At 39.0% G+C, this 12,926-nt stretch overlaps 1 protein-coding gene across 1 annotated transcript in view; it reads right to left on the bottom strand.

The window, feature by feature from the left end:
- The window catches only part of LOC120478946 (uncharacterized), a 150,968-nt gene that overhangs the window by 38,744 nt on the left and 99,298 nt on the right, over positions 1-12,926 (bottom strand). Inside the window, exon 28 of the mRNA XM_089120794.1 lies at positions 11,558-12,007. Coding sequence (XP_088976920.1) covers positions 11,558-12,007 — 450 coding nt within the window. The remainder of the gene's footprint in view (positions 1-11,557; positions 12,008-12,926) is intronic.

Raw genomic sequence — 12,926 nt, 5'->3', positions numbered from 1 at the left:
CCTTTTTTAGTCATAAAATTCATTTCCTCGCCACGGCCAGACCGTTCGAGATATCAAAAATCCGTCCGGAATTGAGCATCCTCAATGTCTTGACTTCATGCACACCGAGTTTGGTTGTGATTGGTAAACACATGCATTGTGATTTGATGTATTTCTCCTAGGACAATTATTCAAACAACCCATAATTCATAATTCATAAATAACTTCCATTTGAACTGTCATAAAACTTAGAGCACGAAAGTTGTTTGGCCTGATGTGATCTATAATTGTACCGAGTTTCATATTAATTCATGCAAGTGTGTTTGATTTATGGACAAATGTTCGAATCCCAGTCCAGGGGGCGCTGTCGAGCCGCCCTGCCACGCCCGGTTACCAGCTTCAGCCCGGCCCTGATGGCCATGGGTTCTGACCCGTGTGCAAAGTTTCAAGAGTTTTCGAGGATGTTAAGGCCCCCGAAAATGCCAGAGAAGTTGCACACAGCAAATAAAGGGTTAAAATTAACCTGACAGGCGCCCCTCCTCTCACTCACACAGAGAAACACTGAGACACTGGCAAAATTCTGAGATTTTCTCTACATTCAAACAAACATATCTGACTTTCTGTGGGTCCTAGCTAATGAGTGTCAATTAGAAAGTTGTCCGGCTCGAGGAGTACAATATACATACCGATTTTTGTAACTGTAGATAAAACTAACAACCCCACTTTTGTCAAAAGGTGGCGCTACTGAGCCCTCACCACGCCCGTTTCTGAAACTTTGCACATGTCTACTGGCTAATAAATGTGATGTGTCTGTCGAGTTTCATGCAATTTGAAGCATGCTAAGGGTCTCAAAAGCATCCTATAAGAATGGTAAAGTTTGATGCGTTGCCACGGCAACAGTTTAAAAGATATCAAGAATCCATTCACAGGTCTACATCTATCGTATGTTTACATTATTCAGATGAAGTTTGAAGCAAATCGGGTAAAAATAAAAGGGTGATTTCAAAGCATTTTGAAAGTGACACACTTCCTGCTGCCAGTTGGTGGCACTATAACTTTGACTCACAATAGTCACATCCATGTGATCGTCCTCTTACAGCGAACACACTGCTGAAGTTTCATCAAGATCAGTTAATGTATGCTGAAGTTATAACACACTTCCTGTTTCACGTTTCTCGCCATAGTTTCGTTTCCTCGCCACGGACAAACCGTTCGAGATATCAAAAATCCCCTCGCAAACTTTCATCCTCAATGTCTTGACTTCACGCTGACTGAGTTTCGTCGAACTTGGATCAAAGCTCTAGGAGGAGTATTTAACATTCCATTGCGAGCGTTTTACAAACAAACCTCAATAGCCGACTTCCTGTTGGGCTGGGGTAAAAAGTAAGAGTGTGAGGTATAGATGAAACGATGAGAGCAACATGTGTACCGAGTTTCATATTATTACATACAAGCGTGTTTGAGTTATGGACCAAGTGTTCGGACCCCGTTCCAGGGGGCGCTGACGAGCCGCCCTGCCACGCCCAGGTACCAGCTTCAGCCCGGCTCTGATGGCCGCGGGTTCTGACCCGTGTGCAAAGTTTCAAGAGTTTTCGAGCATGTTAAGGGCCCCAAAAGTGCCCGAATAGTCGTTAGAAAAATAAAAGAAAAATATAGCTGCGAGCAGCGATGGCGGGCCCAAGCCGGTGGCACCGCAACCCCGGTTCCTTTAGTTACCTAAAGGCACCCGGGTAGCGGTGCCGAAGGCTTTGGCCCTTTTATGATTAAATGTTAAAACGGCTTGCCATACTCTGTCATTTCGACTAGTCACAATTATGTTACAGATGTCTTAAATGATAATACAAACTATCCAAAATGTAATTACGAATAGACAGAAAGACGTTGTTGATATCTACAATGTTAATTCCGGACAGGCAAACTTAGCTTTTAAATGTTAAAAGGGCTTGCCATACAGGGACGTAGGCTCAGAGAGAGGCTCACCATATTCAAACCAAAATATCTGACTTCCTCTTGGTCCGAGCTAATGACTATGTATTAGAAAGTTGTCCGGCTTGAGGAGTACAATGTATATACCGATTTTTGTAACTGTAGATAAAACTAACAACCCCACTTTTGTCAAAAGGTGGCGCTATTTAGTCCTTGCACATTGCCCGTTTCTGAAACTTTGCACGTCTACTGGCTAATAAATGTGATGTATCTGTTGAGTTTCAAGCAATTTCAATTTCAATTTGACTGTTGAAAAGAAGTGCGCCGATTAGATACTCAGGATCGGTATCGGCTCTGACACTGCCATCTTTGACGAGGCTGATTCAAATTCTATATTGTGCATATACTATTCTGTTAGGCACAAAGGCACAAAAACTTTCTAAAGTACCATAAAGTTTTTGTGTACTGTATTATTAGTGTTCTGAAGCTATTATGTGATATAGAAATTAATATTTAAGTCATTAAATTCAAGAACACAAACTTTTCCCTCTCTGCGCCTGTCAGTCATTCTCCATTCAGCATTCAAACAGCACGTCACATTCGGTTACAGTCAATGATGAAACGATCTTCAATGATTCAATGTTAATCCTATTATACTGGATCTTTAAGATAAAGGTCTAAAGGTCTATATTTTCGAATGAAGAAACTTTTTCTTGCTGGACTTTATTGCTGTAACTTAATCGTGTTACTTTCTACCGGGTGTCGGACGCTGTCGGTTAGATCACAACACTAGAGTCAGAGCACTATAATTGTTCTTCACGCACACAGTAACTGAAATTTAAAACCTTTAAAAGAAAAGGCTCAATAAACTATTGCATAGATAGATAATGTATAATACACTGTTCATAAATATGTATTTCCTTTGTGCTTTGAACTTTTCAATACGGACTCAATGCGCTGTAACTTCATGTGGCTTCAAGCACATCATTCTCCGCTCGGGATGCACATAAGTGCTTTGTGCTGCACCGTATTGGAGCCGTAATATCATAATGCAGTGACGTAATGACAGATTATTAATTGCCTTTCAATTATATGTTGCTTTATAGCAGCCATGGCTATATTTTTTTTTAATGATTTTTGTTATCTTGTTTTTCATGAATGTATTTTTCAAAAATAAGAGCAATGTGTATTATCTATTATTAATATGGTTTATAATAGCATTTTTGTCATAGATTATGACAAAGTAATCATATGATCCACCAGCGAGGAACCAGCAGAACAGAGTGAACATTCTTTCTGTTTAGTTCAATCCTACTTAATAGGAATTTATTTAAAATGCTCGCTCTACTCCACACCATTAATGTCTTGTGCGGACATCCGTATTTTGACTTTCGGTTTTAAGTAAGCGATTTAAAAGCTCCCAAGTCCCAGCGGAGTCACACGTTGATTAACCGGTGGGAATATACACAATAGGCCTACCTGATATTGAACACAAGAGGGCAGTATAGCACTACGTATGACTCAGATTATTATTTTTTTATGAATTTTACAACAATTCTGGCTGTTTTTGAACGTAAACACAATTCTTAAATGAAAAAAAAGGAAAAATTGGGGAAGTTATAATATTTGTATAATTTAATTTAGAAACAAATGATGTATAATTACATTTTTAGAAGATATGAGGCTTTTAGTGTTTACTTTTTTGACATTACTTTAATCTTTTGCCATAGTTGCACATGTCTATTGGCTAATAAATGTGATGTATCTGTTGAGTTTCAAGCAATTTCAAGCAAGCTAAGAGTCCCAAAAGCATCAAAAAATAATGTTAAAGTTTGTTTCGTTGCCACGGCATTTTGAAAGTGACACACTTCCTGCTGCCAGTTGGTGGCGCTATAACTTTGACTCACAATAGTCACATCCATGTGATCGGTCTCTTACAGCGAAAACACTGCTGAAGTTTCGTCAAGATCAGTTAATGTATGCTGAAGTTATAACACACATCCTGTTCCATGTTTCTCGCCATAATTTCGTTTCCTCGCCACGGCCAAACCGTTCGAGATATCAAAAATCCCGTGGCACTTTTTCATCCTTAATGTCTTGACTTCACGCTGATCGAGTTTCGTCGAATTTGGTTCAGTGCTCTAGGAGCAATAATTTAAATTACATTGCATGTGTTTTAAACACAACCCTAAATAGCCAACTTCCTGTTGGGCTGGGGTAAAAAGTAAGAGTGTGAAGTATATATGAAACGATGAGATCTATATGTGTACCAAGTTTCATATTATTACATGCAAGTGTGTTTGATTTATGGACCAAATTTTCAGACCAAGTTTATTGACCAAGTTAATCTGATTAATAAACTAATTATATAAAACTATTGTCAATTCACTACAATTAAACTAGTTATATGCCTTTACTTATAAAAAATAAAAATAAAAACTTATTTAAAAAATACCAGGCTTGAGAAATGTATTTTCTTTATGCAGGTCATACACACAGCAGTGAAATGGTTAAGCCCCCTCCCCCTGCACACACACACACACACAGACAGCCAGCCAGCCAGCCAAAGGCTCAGAGTGGCCATATTCAAACAAAAATATCTGAGTTTCTGTGGGTCCTAGCTAATAAGTGTCAATTAGAAAGTTGTCCGGCTCGAGGAGTACAATATACATACCAATTTTTGTAACTCTAGTTAAAACTAACCACCCCACTTTTGTCAAAAGGTGGCGCTACTGAGCCCTCACCACGCCCGTTTCTGCAACTTTGCACATGTCTACTGGCTAATAAATGTGATGTGTCTGTCGAGTTTCATGCAATTTGAAGCATGCTAAGGGTCTCAAAAGCATCCTAAAAGCATCCTAAAAGAAGGGCAAAGTTTGATGCGTCGCCACGGCAACAGTTTCAAAGATATCAAGAATCCATTCACAGGTCTACATCTGCCGTATGTTTACATTATACAGATGAAGTTTGAAGCAAATCGGGTAAAAATAAAAGGGTGATTTCAAAGCATTTTGAAAGTGACACACTTCCTGCTGCCAGTTGGTGGCGCTATAACTTTTACTCACAATAGTCACATCCATGTGATCGTCCTCTTACAGCGAGCACACTGCTGAAGTTTCATCAAGATCAGTTAATGTATGCTGAAGTTATAACACACTTCCTGTTTCACGTTTCTCGCCATGATTTCGTTTCCTCGCCACGGACAAACCGTTCGAGATATCAAAAATCCCCTCGCAAACTTTCATCCTCAATGTCTTGACTTCACGCTGACCGAGTTTCGTCGAATGTGGATCAAAGCTCTAGGAGGAGTATTTCAAATACCATTGCGAGCGTTTTACAAACAAACCTCAATAGCCGACTTCCTGTTGGGCTGGGGTAAAAAGTAAGAGCGCGAGGTATAGATGAAACGATGAGATCAACATGTGTACCGAGTTTCATATTATTACATGCAAGCGTGTTTGAGTTATGGACCGAGTGTTCGGACCCCGTTCCAGGGGGCGCTGACGAGCCCCCCTGCCACGCCCAGGTACCAGCTTCAGCCCGGCTCTGATGGCCGCGGGTTCTGACCCGTGTGCAAAGTTTCAAGAGTTTTCGAGCACGTTAAGGGCCCCAAAAGTGCCCAAAAGGTAGTAAAATAATAATTATTATAATAATAATAGAGAAGAAAAATAATCGCAAGGAAAACAATAGGGCCTTCGCCCTTTCAGGGCTTGGGCCCTAATAATCCTTAGGAAAACAATAGGGCCTTCGCCCTTTCAGGGCTTGGGCCCTAATTACATTGCATGTGTTTTAAACACAACCCTAAATAGCCAACTTCCTGTTGGGCTGGGGTAAAAAGTAAGAGTGTGAAGTATATATGAAACGATGAGATCTATATGTGTACCAAGTTTCATATTATTACATGCAAGTGTGTTTGATTTATGGACCAAATTTTCAGACCAAGTTTATTGACCAAGTTAATCTGATTAATAAACTAATTATATAAAACTATTGTCAATTCACTACAATTAAACTAGTTATATGCCTTTACTTATAAAAAATAAAAATAAAAACTTATTTAAAAAATACCAGGCTTGAGAAATGTATTTTCTTTATGCAGGTCATACACACAGCAGTGAAATGGTTAAGCCCCCTCCCCCTGCACACACACACACACACAGACAGCCAGCCAGCCAGCCAAAGGCTCAGAGTGGCCATATTCAAACAAAAATATCTGAGTTTCTGTGGGTCCTAGCTAATAAGTGTCAATTAGAAAGTTGTCCGGCTCGAGGAGTACAATATACATACCAATTTTTGTAACTCTAGTTAAAACTAACCACCCCACTTTTGTCAAAAGGTGGCGCTACTGAGCCCTCACCACGCCCGTTTCTGCAACTTTGCACATGTCTACTGGCTAATAAATGTGATGTGTCTGTCGAGTTTCATGCAATTTGAAGCATGCTAAGGGTCTCAAAAGCATCCTAAAAGCATCCTAAAAGAAGGGCAAAGTTTGATGCGTCGCCACGGCAACAGTTTCAAAGATATCAAGAATCCATTCACAGGTCTACATCTGCCGTATGTTTACATTATACAGATGAAGTTTGAAGCAAATCGGGTAAAAATAAAAGGGTGATTTCAAAGCATTTTGAAAGTGACACACTTCCTGCTGCCAGTTGGTGGCGCTATAACTTTTACTCACAATAGTCACATCCATGTGATCGTCCTCTTACAGCGAGCACACTGCTGAAGTTTCATCAAGATCAGTTAATGTATGCTGAAGTTATAACACACTTCCTGTTTCACGTTTCTCGCCATGATTTCGTTTCCTCGCCACGGACAAACCGTTCGAGATATCAAAAATCCCCTCGCAAACTTTCATCCTCAATGTCTTGACTTCACGCTGACCGAGTTTCGTCGAATGTGGATCAAAGCTCTAGGAGGAGTATTTCAAATACCATTGCGAGCGTTTTACAAACAAACCTCAATAGCCGACTTCCTGTTGGGCTGGGGTAAAAAGTAAGAGCGCGAGGTATAGATGAAACGATGAGATCAACATGTGTACCGAGTTTCATATTATTACATGCAAGCGTGTTTGAGTTATGGACCGAGTGTTCGGACCCCGTTCCAGGGGGCGCTGACGAGCCCCCCTGCCACGCCCAGGTACCAGCTTCAGCCCGGCTCTGATGGCCGCGGGTTCTGACCCGTGTGCAAAGTTTCAAGAGTTTTCGAGCACGTTAAGGGCCCCAAAAGTGCCCAAAAGGTAGTAAAATAATAATTATTATAATAAATATAGCTGCGAGCAGCGATGGCGGGCCCAAGCCGGTGGCACCGCAACCCCGGTTCCTTTAGTTACCTAAATGCACCCGGGTGGCGGTGCCGAAGGCTTTGGCCCTTTTATGATTAAATGTTAAAACGGCTTGCCATACTCTGTCATTTCGACTAGTCACAATTATGTTATACAGATATCTTAAATGATAATACAAACTATCCAAAATGTAATTACGAATAGACAGAAAGACGTTGTTGATATCTACAATGTTAATTCCGGACAGGCAAACTTAGCTTTTAAATGTTAAAAGGGCTTGCCATACAGGGACGTAGGCTCAGAGAGAGACTCACCATATTCAAACCAAAATATTTGACTTCCTCTTGGTCCGAGCTAATGACTATGTATTAGAAAGTTGTCCGGCTTGAGGAGTACAATGTATATAGCGATTTTTGTAACTGTAGATAAAACTAACAACCCCACTTCTGTCAAAAGGTGGCGCTATTTAGTCCTTGCACTATGCCCGTTTCTGAAACTTTGCACATGTCTACTGGCTAATAAATGTGATGTATCTGTTGAGTTTCAAGCAATTTCAATTTCAATTTCAATTTGACTGTTGAAAAGAAGTGCGCCGATTAGATACTCAGGATCGGTATCGGCTCTGACACTGCCATCTTTGACGAGGCTGATTCAAATTCTATATTGTGCATATATACTATTCTATGTTAGGCACAAAGGCACAAAAACTTTCTAAAGTACCATAAAGTTTTTGTGTACTGTATTATTAGTGTTCTGAAGCTATTATGTGATATAGAAATTAATATTTAAGTCATTAAATTCAAGAACACAAACTTTTCCCTCTCTGCGCCTGTCAGTCATTCTCCATTCAGCATTCAAACAGCACGTCACATTCGGTTACAGTCAATGATGAAACGATCTTCAAGATGATTGAATGTTAATCCTATTATACTGGATCTTTAAGATAAAGGTCTAAAGGTCTATATTTTCGAATGAAGAAACTTTTTCTTGCTGGACTTTATTGCTGTAACTTAACCGTGTTACTTTCTACCGGGTGTCGGACGCTGTCGGTTAGATCACAACACTAGAGTCAGAGCACTATAATTGTTCTTCACGCACACAGTAACTGAAATTTAAAACCTTTAAAAGAAAAGGCTCAATAAACTATTGCATAGATAGATAATGTATAATACACTGTTCATAAATATGTATTTCCTTTGTGCTTTGAACTTTTCAATACGGACTCACTGCGCTGTAACTTCATGTGGCTTCAAGCACATCATTCTCCGCTCGGGATGCACATAAGTGCTTTGTGCTGCACCGTATTGGAGCCGTAATATCATAATGCAGTGACGTAATGACCGATTATTAATTGCCTTTCAATTATATGTTGCTGCGTCATTAAACATCTGTCCTATGCATTTCAAACATTTATAGCAGCCATGGCTATATTTTTGTATGATTTTTGTTATCTTGTTTTTCATGAATGTATTTTTCAAAAATAAGAGCAATGTGTATTATCTATTATTAATATGGTTTATAATAGCATTTTTGTCATAGATTATGACAAAGTAATCATATGATCCACCAGCGAGGAACCAGCAGAACAGAGTGAACATTCTTTCTGTTTAGTTCAATCCTACTTAATAGGAATTTATTTAAAATGCTCGCTCTACTCCACACCATTAATGTCTTGTGCGGACATCCGTATTTCGACTTTCGGTTTTAAGTAAGCGATTTAAAAGCTCCCAAGTCCCAGCGGAGTCACACGTTGATTAACCGGTGGGAATATACACAATAGGCCTACCTGATATTGAACACAAGAGGGCAGTATAGCACTACGTATGACTCAGATTATTATTTTTTTATGAATTTTACAACAATTCTGGCTGTTTTTGAACGTAAACATAATTCTTAAATGAAAAAAAGGAAAAATTGGGGAAGTTATAATATTTGTATAATTTAATTTAGAAACAAATGATGTATAATTAAATTTTTAGAAGATATGAGGCTTTTAGTGTTTACTTTTTAGACATTACTTTAATCTTTTGCCATAGTTGCACATGTCTACTGGCTAATAAATGTGATGTATCTGTTGAGTTTCAAGCAATTTCAAGCATGCTAAGAGTCCCAAAAGCATCAAAAAAGAATGTTAAAGTTTGATTCGTTGCCACGGCAACAGTATCAAAGATATCAAAAATTCATTCACAGGTCTACATCTGCCGTGTATTTACATTATACAGATGAAGTTTGAAGCAAATCGGTTAAAAATAAGAGAGTGGTTTCAAAGCATTTTGAAAGTGACACACTTCCTGCTGCCAGTTGGTGGCGCTATAATTTTGACTCACAATAGTCACATCCATGTGATCGGTCTCTTACAGCGAAAACACTGCTGAAGTTTCATCAAGATCAGTTAATGTATGCTGAAGTTATAACACACATCCTGTTTCATGTTTCTCGCCATAATTTCGTTTCCTCGCCACGGCCAAACCGTTCGAGATATAAAAAATCCCTTGTCACCTTTTCATCCTTAATGTCTTGACTTCACGCTGATCGAGTTTTGTCGAATTTGGTTCAGTGCTCTAGGAGCATTACTTTAAATTCCATTGCATGTGTTTTAAACACAACCCTAAATAGCCGACTTCCTGTTGGGCTGGGGTAAAAAGTAAGAGTGTGAAGTAGGCTATATATGAAACGATGAGATTTATATGTGTACCAAGTTTCATATTATTACATGCAAGTGTGTTTGATTTATGGACCAAATTTTCAGACCAAGTTTATTGACCAAGTTAATCTGATTAATAAACTAATTATATAAAACTATTGTCAATGCACTACAATTAAACTAGTTATATGTCTTTACTTATAAAAAATAAAAATAAAAACTTATTTAAAAAATACCAGGCTTGAGAAATGTATTTTCTTTATGCAGGCCATACACACAGCAGTGAAATGGTTAAGCCCCCTCCCCCTGCACACTCACAGACAGGCAAAGACAGAGATGTAGGCTCAGATTGAGCAAGACCACATTCAAACAAACATATCTGACTTTCTGTGGGTCCTAGCTAATAAGTGTAAATTAGAAAGTTGTCCGGCTCGAGGAGTACAATATACATACCAATTTTTGTAACTCTAGTTAAAACTAACAACCCCACTTTTGTCAAAAGGTGGCGCTACTGAGCCCTCACCACGCCCGTTTCTGAAACTTTGCACATGTCTACTGGCTAATAAATGTGATGTGTCTGTCGAGTTTCATGCATTTTGAAGCATGCTAAGGGTCTCAAAAGCATCCTAAAAGCATCCTAAAAGAAGGGTAAAGTTTGATGCGTCGCCACGGCAACAGTTTCAAAGATATCAAGAATCCATTCACAGGTCTACATCTGCCGTATGTTTACATTATACATATGAAGTTTGAAGCAAATCGGGTAAAAATAAAAGGGTGATATCAAAGCATTTTGAAAGTGACACACTTCCTGCTGCCAGTTGGTGGCGCTATAACTTTGACTCACAATAGTCACATCCATGTGATCGTCCTCTTACAGCGAACACACTGCTGAAGTTTCATCAAGATCAGTTAATGTATGCTGAAGTTATAACAAACTTCCTGTTTCACGTTTCTCGCCATGATTTCGTTTCCTCGCCACGGCCAAACCGTTCGAGATATCAAAAATCCCCACACAAGCTTTCATCCTCAATGTCTTGACTTCACGCTGACCGAGTATCGTCGAATTTGGATCAAAGCTCTAGGAGGAGTATTTCAAATAACATTGCGAGCGTTTTACAAACAAACCTCAATAGCCGACTTCCTGTTGGGCTGGGGTAAAAAGTAAAAGCGCGAGGTATAGATGAAACGATGAGATCAACATGCGTACCGAGTTTCATATTATTACATGCAAGCGTGTTTGAGTTATGGACCAAGTGTTCGGACCCCATTCCAGGGGGCGCTGACGAGCCCCCCTGCCACGCCCGGGTACCATCTTCAGCCCGGCTCTGATGGCCGCGGGTTCTGACCCGTGTGCAAAGTTTCAAGAGTTTTCGAGCATGATAAGGGCCCCAAAAGTGCCCGAATAGTCGTAAGAAAAATAATAATAATAATAATAATAGAAAAGAATAATCCTAAGGAAAACAATAGGGCCTTCGCCCTTTCAGGGCTTGGGCCCTAATAATAGAGAAGAAAAATAATCGCAAGGAAAACAATAGGGCCTTCGCCCTTTCAGGGCTTGGGCCCTAAAAAAAAATAATCGGAAGGAAAACAATAGGGCCTTCGCCCTTTCAGGGCTTGGGCCCTAATTAAGCTTAGAGAATCTGACATAAATGTTTTTGACAACATTGACAATATTTAAATAAACTGAATCAAACTATGAGTGTATTTTTCCATGAGACTCTCACCTGAGCTGTGAGATGTAGGGCAGACACTGGAGGAATCCCCTCACTTCACTCTCTTCATCTGTCCAGTCTATCAGCTCTACTGGTTTCTTCTCTGTCTGCAGTTTCAGCACTTCTAGGAGGATGGAGATCTTTCTCTCTGAGAGCTTTATTCTCCAGACTGCAGGAGCTGACTGATAAACTGACTGTAATGCTGGAAGGACACTCCTGCCTGTTTGAGTCTCATAGTCCTTCACATGTGACCACAGATCCAACAGGAAATAACACTGATCAATCTGATCCTCAGTATCATAATTATTCTCCTCATAGGGGAAAGATGTGTAACTGCACACAGATGTTAATAGTTCAGTGTAATTTTCTTCTGTATTTGCATCAAACTCTGATGCTGAAACAAAAAGATTCAGCAGAGACTTTACAGCAGCTTCTCTCTCCATGTAGATAATGCCAGAAAATCTGTGGAGACACACATAATTAGAATAATATGACTCTAAGCCTGCAGCTAGGCCTATGTCCCCCGCCCAGAGTCCTGCAGTCTCAGACCCCTCGTTTTTCAAGACAGCGCCTCCTATCGGATAAACATTATTTTAAAGTGTTACCTCAAATTGGATCGGATAAACAAATAAAATAGACGATACTCAAAAAGTGAGTATCGTCTATTTTATTTAGCGAATCATACTCATTTGATTTTCTTTTTCTAATCACAGTATAGCTACTCTATAAAGCTAATCTACTCTAATCTACTCTATATAGCTAATCTACTGTATAGCTCATCGATACACCAACATATGAATTTAATTTAACATTTAATATTTATAAAGATAGACTGTAACAAAATGTGAGCAATTAATGTATGTTTTTTCGCCTTTTTTCCACCCGAAAATATTTTGATAGCTATAACGTTAGCCTTTAACCTTGGACTTTTTTATAGACAAGCCATTGTAAAAATGGACATTAAAGTAGACCAGATAAATACATTAAGTGTGTTAATATCAAAGAATGTCATCATTAATTATTTAATCAGACTTACAATTTGACCTTTTTTTAATTTCCGGACTTTTTCTCCTAAAACTATAAATTGAATTAATTAATGCCAGAGTAATTATTTTACTTAATATAATTTATGTAGACTATGTCGAACTGTGTTATGAAGTTTTTGCCAGCCAATTACAACTCATACAATTGCCTAATAATCAAATGTACTATGCCTTCACTATGTATTAACCAGTATATGGTATTAACATGTGAGCTAGAATGTGTCATTTGGCCTTTTGTTTGGGTTCCTTGTTTTAATTAGTATTGACTGAAATTTGACTGTATGGGCTCTGTGGGCTGCATGGTCTTAAAATTTGATTTTGAGTTTGACTCTCTCTTT

Source organism: Pimephales promelas, chromosome 16 (assembly GCF_988280905.1).
Source record: "Pimephales promelas chromosome 16, fPimPro1.hap1.1, whole genome shotgun sequence".
Taxonomy (NCBI): domain Eukaryota; kingdom Metazoa; phylum Chordata; class Actinopteri; order Cypriniformes; family Leuciscidae; genus Pimephales; species Pimephales promelas.
The sequence above is the reverse complement of the archived record's forward strand: the minus strand, read 5'-3'. Positions and strand labels throughout refer to the sequence as shown.